The sequence below is a fragment of the Lepidochelys kempii genome, chromosome 9 (genome assembly GCF_965140285.1).
Source record: "Lepidochelys kempii isolate rLepKem1 chromosome 9, rLepKem1.hap1, whole genome shotgun sequence".
Lineage (NCBI taxonomy): Eukaryota > Metazoa > Chordata > Testudines > Cheloniidae > Lepidochelys > Lepidochelys kempii.
In genome coordinates this window covers 48,470,215-48,485,895 of record NC_136388.1, presented here as the reverse complement: position 1 = coordinate 48,485,895, position 15,681 = coordinate 48,470,215, and the positions used below count along the sequence as shown (strand labels likewise).

The 15,681-nt window shown below is 42.6% G+C and overlaps 1 protein-coding gene across 11 annotated transcripts in view; it reads right to left on the bottom strand.

Moving 5' to 3' along the window:
• STAG1 (STAG1 cohesin complex component) overlaps window positions 1-15,681 on the bottom strand; it is a 380,321-nt gene that overhangs the window by 164,313 nt on the left and 200,327 nt on the right. For all 11 annotated transcript variants that reach the window (XM_073360216.2, XM_073360219.2, XM_073360217.2 and 8 more), the window contains 2 exons: window positions 11,008-11,087; window positions 3,571-3,678 (listed from right to left, as the gene is read on the bottom strand). In XM_073360216.2, the coding sequence (XP_073216317.1) occupies window positions 3,571-3,678; window positions 11,008-11,087 (188 nt within the window). The remainder of the gene's footprint in view (window positions 1-3,570; window positions 3,679-11,007; window positions 11,088-15,681) is intronic.

Here is a 15,681-nt window from a genome sequence, read left to right as displayed (position 1 = left end):
TGAGGGGCATAGGCCATTTGCAGCGATTGTAGGCTTAAAGCCTGAGGGATTGGGGCATGCTCCATCCCCCAGCTGAGTCCCGTTCGGGACTATGAGAACTTCAAGAACTACATCTCAGGATAACTAACTGTAACAACAACGATCTACAACTACACTACAAGTTCTACAGAGTTTGTATGAACAGAGAACGAGACAATGCTAGCTGAAGCAGCGGATGTTCCAGTACTGTCACTGGTGGCAAGAAGGAACTGAGGGTGGAGGGAGCTGGCAGCACCCCTTATACCGCAGCATGTACGCACCGCTCCGGGGATGCCAGAGTCAGTCCCCTACGGATACTGCTGAGGGAAAAACTTCTGGAACCGGTGCATGTAGCGAGCACACACACCTAATATGGAGTGAACATGAGCAATCACTCGAACAAGAACCTAAAGCTTCAGGGCACAAGCTAATCACTAATAGCTTGGGGTTAGGAAGAAACTAATCTATAATTATACATTATGTGATTTCTTACACTTCCTCTAAAAAACCTGGTACTGACCACTATTAGAAACAAGATACTGGATTAGATGGACCCTCTGGCCTTATCTGGTATACCAATTTCTGTGTTCTTCTGTGTTCGCAGATGCCTAAGGAGTGAGGATTGGCTGTAGGAACTTTACTGACCCTACCTGGCTTGATAGGGATTTCAGGTACTCTCCTCATCACATCACCACAAATTTTTCCTGCAGATTTTAGGTGTTGCTATGACACAGAAGCAGCTAACAAAGGGTTCACTATTCTGTGTCAGCAACCCCATTCATTACAATAAAAACATTGCTGTCATAGAATTTATCTATCTAGAATGTTGTGTGAGGTATCAAATGAAAGCTTATATAATACTGGTCATCATAAACACTGAGAGACATATGTACAGTTGATATGTAGAGAGTGATGTGTACATACTAAAAATATGTTGTAATCTGTATAACCAGGACAAGTTGCAACAGGTTTTTTTCCAGACAGGAGATAAGATGTCACATGTAAATTAAGCCAACATAACGGAAGCTCCATTTGCATGTGAAGTCTGGAGGAAAAACAGGTGAATGGGGATGGGGATGTGAAACCAAGAGTGGAGGGCACACTGGAGAACAAGCAGTGGTGGAGAAGAGTCTTGGCTGGGGATGCATTTCAAAAGGGGCATGGTGGTGATGAAAGATACATTTCACATTTTATTTATGGTACCAATTTTCTTCTAATTTGCAAACATTGTAAACTGCAGAACTGAGCAACACAGTTATGGTTTTTCCTTCAATACTTTTGTCCTTCAAGGACACATTTATAGGCAGGCCCATCAACAGAAATTCTGGGTGCCAGGGCTATCCCTAAGGGGGACAGGGCCCATGGCAGAAGTGACGAATCTGTCACTTCTGGGACTGCCCGTCACTCCTAGGCGTGCACGACCGCTCTGGGCCCCGCGGACCAGTGCGATTGGCCAGTGTGGTCTCGCGTGTCTAGGAGCCCTGCAGCTTGACCGGGCAATTTAAAAGGGCCCAGGGCTCCTGGCTGCCACCGCAGGCCCCCAGGCCCTTTTAAATCACCCGGGCCCCTGGGCAATTGCTCCCTTTGCCCCCACACACACACTTTGGTGGGCCTGTTTATAGGAAATAGGATAACATTACTTTCAAAAGAGACTTTCAGAAGAGACTTTCCACACTGGGAGAAATTGTCATGTTACACAAACTAATTTATCTTTCAGATTTTTTCATAGTTGTTTTGCCACATTTGTTAATTACTGAAGATATTTTACTACAATGTATAAAAACTCTTTTCCATTATCTATCATGCAGTAAGGTCATATTACTGAATTTGCATCACATCCACTTTCATAGTAAAAGACTGATACCACAAGCACAGAATCATGTTTTTTGTGCCTGATCAAGGAGGAAATCTAGGGTATTATTGGGGGAAAAAACACCCTCATTTTCAAAATGCAAACAAAGGGAACACAAAATATCGCTGGTGAAATAAACAGCTGGTTGTATATAAGGCCTTTTCTTTCAAGTGTCCTCTGGTTTGAAAAATTCCATTAAAATGAATTCTTATACAAAAAAATTTCTGTAAAAAGTTGCAAAAATCTTTAACAATTCTAAAAATGGGGATGGGAAAATTAATATTAAAGACTTCAGAGTGTTAAAAATATTGTTCTGGTCTAGACTGCAAAGGAACAACCAGTTGAGATCTGGCCCTTTGTATTTGAGTTAGCTGCTCTCCCATGCTATACAGCAGAGTGAAGGAAAAATCTTCAACACCTCTGATCACCTGGCATCAAAGGTATCTAGCTACCACTAATAATTCACTCAATTTTTTGACATGCAAGAAAATGACCAGAGAGGTAGTTTTTAAAATAAGAAAATCCTGTTAAAATTGCTAAATTTGGAAGTAAATTGGTATCCTATTATTTCAAAGTTGAGTAAAATAAATGCCTTTAAAATAATAACTGTATATTATACAATCATGTAGGCATGTCCACAATTTGTAGTACCAGAAGCTACAATAAAAACCCAACACAAACTCAAGGGATTTGCACATAAATTAACAAATCTTTACAAACAAGTACATACAATCATATTTGTTTGCACTTTAATGTCCTAAATTAATAGAAATTACTGTCTAAACTGTACAGCAAGAAAAGCACGATATAAATCCTGATTTATCGAAGCACTTAAGTAGATGCTTAACTTTAAGCATTGTGACAAAGTTCCTCCTCTACCTTGGTGGGTCTTGTGCTTACTGGCGGATTTGCTCGCCTCGGAGATTCACGGCAGCCCTCAGTTTCACCGTTTTCGTGAACCCAGTCCAGATCAACTTCTCCTATGTCTGACCAGGAGTTGGGAGGATTTGGGGGGAACCCGGGCCCGCCCTCTACTCCGGGTTCCAGCCCAGGGCCCTGTGGAATGCAGCTGTCTAGAGTGCCTCCTGGAACAGCTGTGCGACAGCTACAACTCCCTGGGCTACTTCCCCATGTCCTCCTCCCAACACCTTCTTTATCCTCACCATAGGACCTTCCTCCTGGTGTCTGATAATGCTTGTACTCCTCAGTCCTCCATCAGTACACGTTCTCACTCTCAGCTCCTAGCGCCTCTTGCTCCCACCTCCTCGCACGTGCACCACAAACTGAAGTGAGCTCCTTTTTAAACCCAGGTGCCCTGATTAGCCTGCCTTAATTGATTCTAGAAGCTTTTTGATTGGCTGCAGGTGTTCTAATCAACCTGTCTTGTTTCCAGAAGGTTCCTGATTGTTCTGGAACCTTCCCTATTACCTTACCCAGGGAAAAGGGACCTACTTAACCTGGGGCTAATATATCTGCCTTCTATCACTCTCCTGCAACCACCTGGCCCGACCCTGTCACAGCATGCAAGTATTCCTATTGAAAGTCAGTGCTTAAAAAGTTAAGCTTGTGATTAAGTGCTTTGCTGAATCAGGCCATACTTACTATACATCAACCTGTCACTTCTAGATCTCACTAGGCATTTCTGGTCTCAGGAAGCTATCATGAATCTTTTTCTCATTCCAGGATGAGAGGTAGCTTACTTTTTGTGAAGGAACTCTCCAGCTGCTACTGCAACCGGCCGGTGTGCTGAATACACCAAGTGATAAACATTCTCACAGTCTTCATTGGACAGAGCTTCTTCACTTCCACTGAAAAAGTCAGAAAGTAACACCTGAACCAAAACAAATGTTTAATTTCAGTTCCACCACCTCCCATAAGTAACTTTTATGATAGACAGTTTATATAAATACAGGGTTACCTGGGCCTCATCTAAACCCCACAGAAATTAATGGGACATTAACTTCAGTGGGCTTTGGATTAGGCCCCAAAAATTTTTAAACACTTCACCACCAAAAAAACCCCACCTTTGAGTTAAAGTGGCTGCTTCTTATGAATGTAGCACACTAGGAAATGGTTAAACATTTTCTTAGAACTAAAAATGTTGCCATTCAAATTTAATAATTTGCCAATATTTTAAGAGGCTTCTTTTGGGGAAAAAAATCTAAAATTGTGCTTCTATTGAAGTGTACACATTTCAGAATTTACCAAAATAGTTACAACTAATGCAGTAGTTCAGACTGAGAATGCATTGTAAATGTTCATTTAGACTTGAACATTAATTTCTCCCAGAAAATTTATTTTGGGCTGAGATGCCACACACATAGATTCAGCCAAAGATAAACTATTTTTGGAAAGTGGGCTCAAAATCCATTTAACCTTTCTGAGATAACCATTAAAAAACCCTGAACTTAAAATCAAAACCAAAAGAGTGATCTAATCACAATACCTTTTGCACGAAGATAAAACTCGTGGGGCCAGAATCTCCATTTTCAGCTATCCCCTTTGCACTGCTCTGGATTGCTGTAAATGTTCAGCTCAGAACTCCTTGGTAGTGGGAAGAGGGGAAGGCAATGCGCACCTGCCCCCAACACTCTCATATAGGGATGGGGCGGAGCTCTTGCTTTGTCAATCCTCAACTATTATTTGGGGTCTAAATCATGATTTTTCCTCTCTTGAGATTGGCAACATTGTTGATGATCCATAGAGTGTAAGGCTAGAAGGGACCACTAGGTCATCTGATCTGTATATCACAGGACAAAGCATTCCACACAGACTACCCCTGGGGCACTCTATCATGGGAAGCAGTGACTATAAAAAAGATTTGGGGCTTCTGATGGATAATCAGCTGAGCATGAGCTCCCAGTGTGACACTGTGGCAAAAGGGCTAATGGGATCATAAGAACTAAGAATGGCCATACCGGGTCAGACCAAAAGTCCATCTAGCCCAGTATCCTGTCTTCCGACAGTGGCCAATGTCAGGTGGCCCAGAGGGAATGAACAGCTAATCATCAAATAATCCATTCCCTGTCGTTCATTCCCAGCTTCTGGCAATGCATAAACAGGGGAATCTGGAGAGGAGTAGAGAAGTTATAATTGTATTTGGCATTGGTGTGACCACTGCTGGAATACTGTGTCCCGTTCTGGTGTCAACAATTCAAGAAGTATGCTGATAAACTGAAGAGTGTTCAGAGAAGAACCACAAGAACGATGAAAGGATTAGAAAAACAGCCTTATAGTGATAGACTCAAAGAGCTGAAGCTATTTAGTTTCACAAAGAGAAGAATACGGGTGACTTGTTTACAGTCTCTAAGTCTCTACATGGGGAACAAATATTTAATATCGAGCTCTTCATTCTAGCACAGAAAGGTAGAACATGATACATCTGGAAGTTGAAGCTAGACAAATTCAGACCGGAAATAAGGTATAAATGTTTAAAGTGAGAGTAATTAACTATTGGAACAACTTACCAAGGGTCATGGGAGATTCTCCATCACAGACAAGGTCACGGTGGATTCTCCATCACTGACCATTTTTAAATCAAGATTGGATGTTTTTCTAAGAGATATGCTGTAGGAATTATTCTGGGAAGTCCTACGGCCCGTGTTACGTAGGAGATCATACTAGGTGATCACAACGGTCCTTTCTGGCCTTAGAATCTACAAATCTGTACTGAATCCAATAACTTGTGTTTGATTAACCTGTATCTTCCAGACAGATAACCAGTTTTGATTTGTAGGCATCAAGAGATGGAGAATCCATCACTTCCGTGATATTTGATTCCAGTGGTTAATCACCTTAATTGTTCAAAAGGTGTGCCTAATTTTTAATTTGAATTTGTCTGTGTTCACCTTCCAGCCACTGGGTCTTGTTATGCCTTTCTCTGATAAAAAGCCTGTAAGTACACAAAAAGAAAAGGAGTACTTGTGGCACCTTAGAGACTAACCAATTTATTTGAGCATGAGCTTTCGTGAGCTACAGCTCACTTCATCGGATGCATGCCGTGGAAACTGTAGCAGACTTTATATATACACAGAGAATATGAAAAAATACCTCCTCCCACCCCACTGTCCAGCTGGTAATAGCTTATCTAAAGTGATCACCAGGTGGGCCATTTCCAGCACAAATCCAGGTTTTCTCACCCTCCACCCCCCCCACACAGATTCACTCTCCTGCTGGTGATAGCCCATCCAAAGTGACAACTCTTTACACAATGTGCACTCTCCTGCTGGTGATAGCCCATCCAAAGTGACAACTCTTTACACAATGTGCACATTGTGTAAAGAGTTGTCACTTTGGATGGGCTATCACCAGCAGGAGAGTGAATCTGGGGGGGGGGGGTGGAGGGTGAGAAAACCTGGATTTGTGCTGGAAATGGCCCACCTGGTGATCACTTTAGATAAGCTATTACCAGCTGGACAGTGGGGTGGGAGGAGGTATTTTTTCATATTCTCTGTGTATATATAAAGTCTGCTACAGTTTCCACGGCATGCATCCGATGAAGTGAGCTGTAGCTCACGAAAGCTCATGCTCAAATAAATTGGTTAGTCTCTAAGGTGCCACAAGTACTCCTTTTCTTTTTGCGAATACAGACTAACACGGCTGTTACTCTGAAACCTGTAAGTACACAGTATTTTCACTCTGTAAAGGTAGCTGTACACTGTAATCAAGCCATTTATCAATCTTTTTGATAAGCTGAACTGATTGAACTTCTTTAAGTCCCTCATTGTGAGGATTTTGGGAGGGGGTGGGGGTGGCTCTTTTCGACACACTCTCCAGTTTTTCAACATCATTTTAAAATGTGGACACCAGAACTGTATGCATTATTCCAATATCTGTCTCACCAATGCTGTATACAGAGGTAAAATTACTTCCCTACTTCTACTCATTACTCCCCTATTTATATATCGCATGATTGTATTAGCCCTATTTGCCACAGCATTACACTGGGAGCTCATGTTTAGTTGCTTGTCCACTATGACCTCTAAACACATTTCAGAGCCACTGCTTCGGAGCATATAATCCCCCATTCTGTAGGTATTACCTTCCTTGCTACAAGCTGTATGACCTTGCATTTGGCTGTATTAAACCAAACTTTGTTTGCGTGGGCCCAGTTTACCAAGTGACCCAAATCACTATGGATGTGTCTACACAGCAAAGAAAAACCTGCAGTTGGTCCATGCTAACTGACTCGGGCTTGTGGGACTGTTTCATTGCTGTATAGACTTCTGGGCTTGGGTGGGATCCCAGGCTCTACGACCCTGCAGGGTGGGAAAGTCCCCGAGCCTGGACTCCATCCCAAGCTCGGAAGTCTACAAAACAATGAAAGAGCCCTGCAGCCCAAGCCCCACAAGCATGAGGCAGCTGGCATGGGGCAGCCATGCGTTTTCCTTTGCTGCATAGATGTACCCTCAGTATGTCTGTCCTGTCCTCATAATTGTTTACCAGTCAACCAATCTTTGTGCCAGTTACATATTTTATCAGCAGTAATACTATGCTTACTTCCAGATCACTAAAGAAACATGGAATAGGCTACTGATCTTTGTGGAACCCCACTATAAACACCCTCATTAAATGAAGATTCTGCATTAGTTACTTTTTGATATCTATCGGTTATCTAGTTTCTAACGTGTGCTTTACTGATACTGCATAGTACTAATTTTTAATAAGAATGTCATGTGGTAGTAAGTCAAATACATCTACACAATTAACTTCATCAACCAAACTTGCAGTCTCATCAAAGAATGAAATCAGGTTTGTCTGACAAGCCCTATTTTTCATAAAACCATCTTGACTAGCATTAATTATATGCCTGGCCTTTAATTTTTTTATCACTTGAATCCTGTATCAATTTTTCCATAATTTTGTCCAGGACTCATGTCACTGGCCTATAGTTAGCTGGGTCATCCCAATTGTCCTTTTTGAATACTTGCACAAGGTCAGTTCACTTCCAATCTTCTGAAATTTCCCCAGAATTCCAAGATTAATTAAAAATTAACATTCACGGGCCAGAGATCTCTAGCCAACTCTTTTAGGACTCCTAGGTGCAGTTATCCAGGCAGGCTGATTTAAAACATTTATCCCTAGTAGATGTTGTCTAATATCTTCCTTAGTTACTAATGGATTGGGAAGTATGTCATCATCCTCATACGATATGGATAGGCTTGACAGATTTCAATTTTAATAGATATCTGTTGGTAAAGGTCAATTTCAGCTGACACAATGAGATCAATGAAAAAATATCAAATGGTAACAGTCAGTGTGCCTGCAGGGATTGTGTGTCACCTGCCATGCAGGAAGCTTTCTACAACTCTGATGTCACGGCCTACTCGCTCGCTCACTCACTAGCCAGAAGCTGTCACAAGAATGAGTGAGCGGGTCTGTGACAGCGGGGTTATAGAGGGCTCCCTGCATGGCCACAGGGCAGGTGACACCTGATTCCTGTGGGGACAAGGTGCAGGGAAAGGCTGCAGTCCTGGTAGGGCAGAGCAGATACCTCTGGCCAAGACAGCAAGGAGGGGAAGCAAGATGAGCCACTGGTCAGGGGGAATTACTTAATGGCTCCTGGTGTAGGGTAGGGAGCTCTCTTCAGCCCCCTCTCACTCATCAGCTGGGAATAGCTCTTGCACTTCAGGCTGGTGAGTGAGTGAGGCACTGTTCACATCCTGACTCAGCAGAGCAGAAAATCCTGGCCAGGACCACGAGGAAGAGGAGTCATCATTGTCCCCAGCTGCAGAGGTGGCTGACCCACTGCTGAATGACTCTGTGCCCACCTCCACGGACAGAGACTTGTCTTCCTTTTCACAGCCCTGGCAGGGAGGGCTCTGTTCTGACCCTGCAGCCTTCCCCGCATCTTGCGCCTCCAGGGATCAGGTGTCACCAATCAAGAGGTAAGTCCTCTGCAACTCTGATGTCATGGCCCTGCTCCATCACTCACCAGCCAAAAGCATGGGAATGGTCCCGGAGCCATAACTGTTCAGCAGCTGGGTGGCCTCCCCGTGACTAGGGGCTTGTCCTCCTCTTTACAATCCTGACTAGGGGCCTCTGCTCCTCTGAGCCAGGACCACAGCCTCCCTTACTCTGGAGCCCTGGTGTCATGCCCCACAGCTGCACTGGGAACTCTCCCACTGGCAGAGATGCCCTAACCCCAATCCCACCCCCCCCCACAACTCTAAAATAAAATAGTTAAAAATAGGGGGGGGAAATCTTAAAAATAAAAATTGATAAAAATGGTCAAAATTAGGAAAAAAAAGTAAAAATCAAGCTATGCCACCCCTAGATATGGGTACATCATCATCCTGCTACTTTCCAAATAGAAAACACAAATATTTATTCAACATTCTGCTTTTTCTGCATCATTAACAATTCTACCCTCTCCATCTAATAATGGACCTACACTATTGCTATTATTTCCCTTTTTCCCAATATATTTTTAAAACTCCTTATTGTCCTTAGTCCTGCCAGCCAGAGATTTTTCCCTCATCTCTTTCATTTCCCTTATGTATTTTCTGCACATCATAACTTCTAATTTATATTGATTGCTATCTATTTCCCAGCCCTAGAGAGCCAAGCAACACTTCTCACAGCTTTCATACATTCTGGATTATTCTCAAACCCTGTTTCTATGCTCCACACCCAGACAGATGTGGAAGCCTCAATGTTATCCTCCAGTGAAAATCTTAGACACTTATTACCAATCTCCTACGTTATCCCCACTCACGTTGCAAGTTTTGAACCCCTCTCTTAGCTCTAGAAACCTATTTGGATTTTTCATCAAGGACCTGATCCAAATCTCAATGAAGTCAGTAGAAAAATTCCTACTTAATTCACTGGGCTTCTGACCCAAAGGACAAGCCTCATGAAACATTCCTCCTAGCAGCAAAAACCTGCTTGATCTCTCCTGTTATCATACAGTCAAGACCATGGCTTACCTCATACTGCCTTAATCCTCCCTATCCCAGTTTTCAAGCAAAGTTTCCTTCCCTAGATACAAACCAGGGAATTTAACATGAAGTATTCTCTGAAGTAAGTATCTTTACTTCAGAGTTAAGGTTAAACTAAAGAAATCTAAACATGTTGAGGTATATTAACAAACTAATTATCAGATTTCTTTGAAAATTCATTCTATACTTATACTTTGAGTGCCATAAATCTGGAAACAATTCACTGTATCATTATCATTTAACAGAGATGCTTAATCCTTACTTCAACCTTAACTGTAGAGTTGTGCCCAGAATTGTCATCACAATTTTGGGGAATTAATTTTTTTTATTGAATTTTCAAAAAATTTAGATAATGTGCCATCAGTTTGTTTCATGTAAATCATGATCTTTATTTTTTTCAGATATTACAGTGACAGCACACAAACATCATAATATTTTGAAAAGTCATTTTTCTTGAATTATAACAAGTATTGGTCTCAATTCAATATTGGGCACTTTCAAGGATGAGAACTTTCGGTTCTGCCAGACATGAACACACAAACAATATTACATACTGAAATTTTTTTTTTTAAATTAGGGATTTTCAGTGTGTATTTAACAAAAACATATCTTCCATTTTATGCTTCAGTGTGTTTTTTTTTAATTGACACTACAGTTTTTCTTCATTCATGTATGCGCATAAACAGATGCAGCATTTTATATTATGAAATATATTCTTAAATTTGGAAATTTCCTCTTGTGTTTTTGTATCTTTGACTTGAAAACAGAACAGAATTAAAGTTGCAAAGTTAAGGTTACCAGAGCATATCCTGACTTTAATGTGGTTAAATTCTCAGTTGAACTTCGCACGCAAGTAGCTTTTGGCATTTAAAAGAAAAAAAGAACAGAGAACATAGTTAAAATGATCTGCTTGTACCGTCAGTCTATTTTGCCAGTCTGGATTTGTTTGTAACAGTGGATACACTGAAACTACTGACACCAAGGAGTTAGTAAATTTCTGAATTTCACCAGGGTATTTTTATGCAGCCATTTATCCTATTCCAACTTCTCCAAAAATTGCTCAGTGAAATTATGACATTTAATCCACCTTCAGTGTTATAAGTCCTTCATAATACGCATGAGAAATCTAAACCTGATACATATTACTGGCAAAAGTGCTTCTCATAGTGAATTATGCTAGCTTTGAAAAATACTCACTGAAGTATTAGAGTGACTAATCGAATGGCTTCCACAGCAACATCATATTCCTTATCAAGTGTCATTGATACAATGCGATCCTGAAAAGTAGTTGTATTAGAATGACAACACACACACAACGTTTTCAGAAAATGAATATTTAAGTTACAAAATAAACAGTCTTTGATGGACATACCTTTCCACAGAAACATGATAACCATCTGACTTCTCTAGAACATGCTAAGTTCATCTAGTACAATGTGCCTTCGTGGTGATAGATATGTCAGGTTCTGTATGTCCTGAATTTAACACTGTACATGCAACAGGAATGGGAACATGTGTCAAGGAACTTTCCCCTCCTACCATCCCATGCAGATGTCAGGCAAACTCAGGCTGGGGAACTGAGGCACTACTCTGAGCTAGTGTCTCCTCAGTACCAGCCTGCTGAAAGGGGATTGGCTTGGGCTGGATGAGGGCATGGCTGTGGCCCCAATTTCTTTCCTTCACAATGACCAACAGAGCTTCAGTAGTGCATTTGGGGCAGGGTGTATGCATGTGAAAAGGAGCACTGTGCAGAGAATCTCACCTGAAGCAGCTGCTGCAGCATGGCCCTTTGCATGCCCGTGACTTAAGCCACCATCTGGCCTCAATAATTATCCTACATGCCTTCCATAAGAAATGTGAGGAATTTGGTGGTACAACTATGGATTTTCCTTCTCTCTCTCTGTCAGTGGTGGATTAGCCACCGGACCAACAGGGCCCATGCTCAGGGGCCCTGGCCAACTGGAGGGGCCCCAGAAAAATGGGCACCTACACACATCACCCAGCGCTCCTACCGGGGAGTGGAGTCAGGGCAGGGGAGCTTGCCCCACTCTGCCTGCCTGGTGCTCATGAGGGGGAAGCCTCTGAGCCACGACCCTGCTCCCCGGCAGAAGTGCCAGGAGGGTGGAAGGAAGCCTCTGCACCCTGACACAGCTCCCCAGCAGGAGTGCTGGGTGGGGGCAGGACAAGCCCCTGCACTCTGACCACATTTCCCCAGCAGCAGTGCGGGGAGGGGGTGGGAATGGGACTGCAGGCTGAAGGGGTGGGGAGGGGCCCCCACTTGCTCTGGTCCAGGGCCCCACTAATCCGTCTCTGCTCTCTGTGAACACAAGCAGACCAATAGCCAATTCAATGGCAGGATTTTCAAGCTTTTGAGGAGTTCCTCTACTGGTTCCTTACTTTCCTTTCCCAGTTTGATTTCTTTCAGCTTGAAACAAACACCCTCCTTGTCTGCAGAGATGTCTGTTGATCCCTGGAACACAATTTCTTTTGGGTCTTGATACATTGTTCAAGCAACAGAAAAACTGGGGACATAATTTTCTGAGACTTGGCTTACTCTAGAACAGACCTTGGGTTTTGTGAAATGCTACTCTTAAAATACCTGGGCTGAGAAAGAACAGAAGAGAGCTAACTAAAAGGAATGAAAGGGGGACTAGGGAGTGAAATTAAGAATGGCCATGAATTGAGCAAATCAATTCCTGGTCCCCACGCCCTTCCAGAATTTCAAGGGACAATGGCTCTAAGTACCCAAAAGCATAAGCTGATATCTGCACATTTAACCTGTGATGCTTAGTAAAAATATTTAAGGTGTGTCAAGTGACTGCCCTAAAAAGTTTGTTAATGGAAGCATTGCCTCTTGCTGATCGTGCTTCAGGAGAGTGATCCTTGATCCTAATGGGACAAGGTATCTCTGTTATATCTAGATGCTCCTAAAGATTGTTTGGCGCCTACAAAGAGAAGAAAACAGTGGAATGATTTTCCAGAAAGGAGATTTCCTTTCCAAATACAATTTGAAAGTTCTGTGGAAGTCCAGAGTGAGTAAGAGTTTCTTTTTGTGAAGTACTGTTAAGGGCATAAGCTTGGAAAACAAATATTTTGTATTAAGTGGGAAATGCAGTGACATCTTTGGTAGGAAACTGGGATAGATATGACAAACCATCTTGTCCTTAGTGGTTAGATGTAAGGCAAGAGACCTCAGTGCTGCTAGTTTCCTCTTAGTCCTGGCCAAGGAAATGGCCACTAAGAAAATAATCTCAGGGAAAGGGAAATTCAAATCTACTGTCCTCAAAGGATCAAATGAAAGTTCACATAACCTCTAACAGCAAATTTTAAATACCACAATATCATGGGCCACTGTCGGGGGAGCTAAAGAACTTCTGATGGTGGTGATGAATGTCTTGCAGGCCAATAAATGGCTCAAAGTTCCAATATATTTACAGGGAGAATAACCTCCCATGTCATCCATAACTCCTGAGCATGAATGCATCCCAGATGTGCACCGAAGCCCATGATTCATATAATCTGCTAGAAGAGTCAACGCTGAATCCCTTTGCAGATGTTCTGGAGAGCCATCCACCAGCCTAGGATTGGAAGCACTCATATAGGTGTGCAAATCAACATGCCTGTTTGAACAGTATACTGAGAAAAGGCCTGCAGGCCTCTGAGGTGAAGTCAGGCATGCTCAGTCATGTGCACCTCAAGTTGGAGGTAAGAATGTCCTGTTAACCTCAAGTGCAACCTGAGGACTTTACAAAGGGTGACTATGGACTGGAACCCATCTGTCAGAAAGTAAGCTATCGCCATTGTGGCATCAAGATCTGCCCCCATGGAATATATTTGTTGTGTTGGTAGTAATACTGATTTCTCTACCTTTAATTTCAGCCCAGATAAGAGAACAGATCTCTGATCATGAAGATGCTGTTTTGGACTTGTCCCTTTGACGTTCCTTGGACTAGTCAATTATCTCAGTATTTGAACAACAGTATAATGAAGGTGGCCTGCTACCACTGTCATACACTTTGTAAACACCCTATGGGATAGAATCATAGAATATTAGGGTTGGAAAAGACCTCAGGAGGTCATCTAGTCCAATCCCCTGCTCAAAGCAGGGCGAACACCAACTAAATCATCCCAGCCAAGGCTTTGTCAAGCTGGACCTTAAAAACCTCTAAAGATGGAGATTCTACCACCTCCCTAAGTAACCCATTCCAGTGCTTCATCACCCTCCTACTGAGGACAGACTGAAGGGCAGCACTGTGTACTGTTAGTGTGTGTTCCCGACTATGATTCAAAGATATTTTTTGTGGCCGGATGTATTGTCACATGAAGGTAAGCATTAAGCAAACTGAATATAGCACACCAGTTGCCAATCTCCAAAGAAGGAATGATAGATGTGAAGGTAACCATCCTGAAATTTCATTTTCTTGATGGATCCATTCAGTTTTCTCAAATCCAAAATGGACCTCAGATCACCTCCTATACTGGGAATCAGGAAGTAATGGGAATAGAAACCTTTCCCTCTCTGCTGGTAAGGAACTTCCTCTATTGCTCCCAATTCCAAAAGAGACTGCACATCCTGAAGTAATACAGCTTCGTGAGATGAGTCCCTGAAAAGGAACAGGGATGGTGGGGAAAGGGAAGGAAGTGAATTGGATGATGTATCCTTCCTTCACATTGCTACCCAATTCGTAAACATGTATTGAGACACCTTCATTTGAAGGCTTGCAGTGATAGAGGCCTTTCTACCATATAAGTCTAATATCTTATGTTTTTTGCCCTTTTCGGCAGCCCTAGACTGAGTCTGCCTTCAGTGCTCATTAGCCACAGTGACTATCTAGGGTTTTGGTACAGGATGGCTGAAAAAATAATCAAATTCCTGCTGAGGAACTTGATAAAGTCTGTCCACATATCTCGCAGTGGGTGGTACAGATTCTGGGGCCTGCCATAGGGTTTTAGCACAGTCTAACAGGGACTCATTAATGGGAAGGGCAACCCTTCCCAGGGCTGCAGTCTATAAAATGTCAAAAAGTTTGTGAGGGTTGTCCAGCAGAACCCCTGCTGGCACAAATGTTAATATGGCCACCCTCCTCCTAAGATCGGAAAAGATCTTAAATGCTTCAGGAGGAGATGAAAACTCCAGCAAATGGTCTCATCAAGCAAAAATGAAGACATATATGGTAGAAAATGTGTGGGTTTCTCCCTCAGTTCATTAGTCAGTTCTACGTTGGGGATAGGTGACAAACCAGGAGAAGGTCTTCCCTGACTGGAACAGGTACAGGAGAAGGTGACTTTCTCTTAGTCCAGGGTCTGCACAATCTATGGTGGAGGGCTGGAACAACCCTGTAAGGGTAACACTCTTGCTCCATGTCACAGATGGAGTCCTTCAAATATCATCTATCAGGAGAGCTAAAAGGCCTTTTAGGAGAAACACCTTGTCATGCTCCAAATCTGAAACTGTTTTGATGGAGGTCTTAGCATGGGCAATGCATGCTATTGCACCAGCAGCACTGATGCTAAAGCTAGATTTGCTGACCCTGGTGGAAGCAGCTGTGGAAGGTGAAATGCTGACTGATATCCAGACTATGTTGATGGTGCCAATATTACAGGCAGTGCTACAAAGTACACAGTGCCAACAGCGTTTTTGTAGATGAAGCCGGTGCTATTAATAATACCTCATGGTGCAATACTGGAGAGTCAGGCACAAGAAGGCATAATAGGTCTTTTGCTGTGAAGAATGCCTATCAACATTGAAGTTACTGATATTGGAGGTATGTGCTCCTCAGACTGAAAAAGTGATACCAAACTCAATGATGGCCAAAAATGATGGCTTTCAGCATTCTGAGGAGGTCACGGGAGAAGAAGAGGAGAATCTTT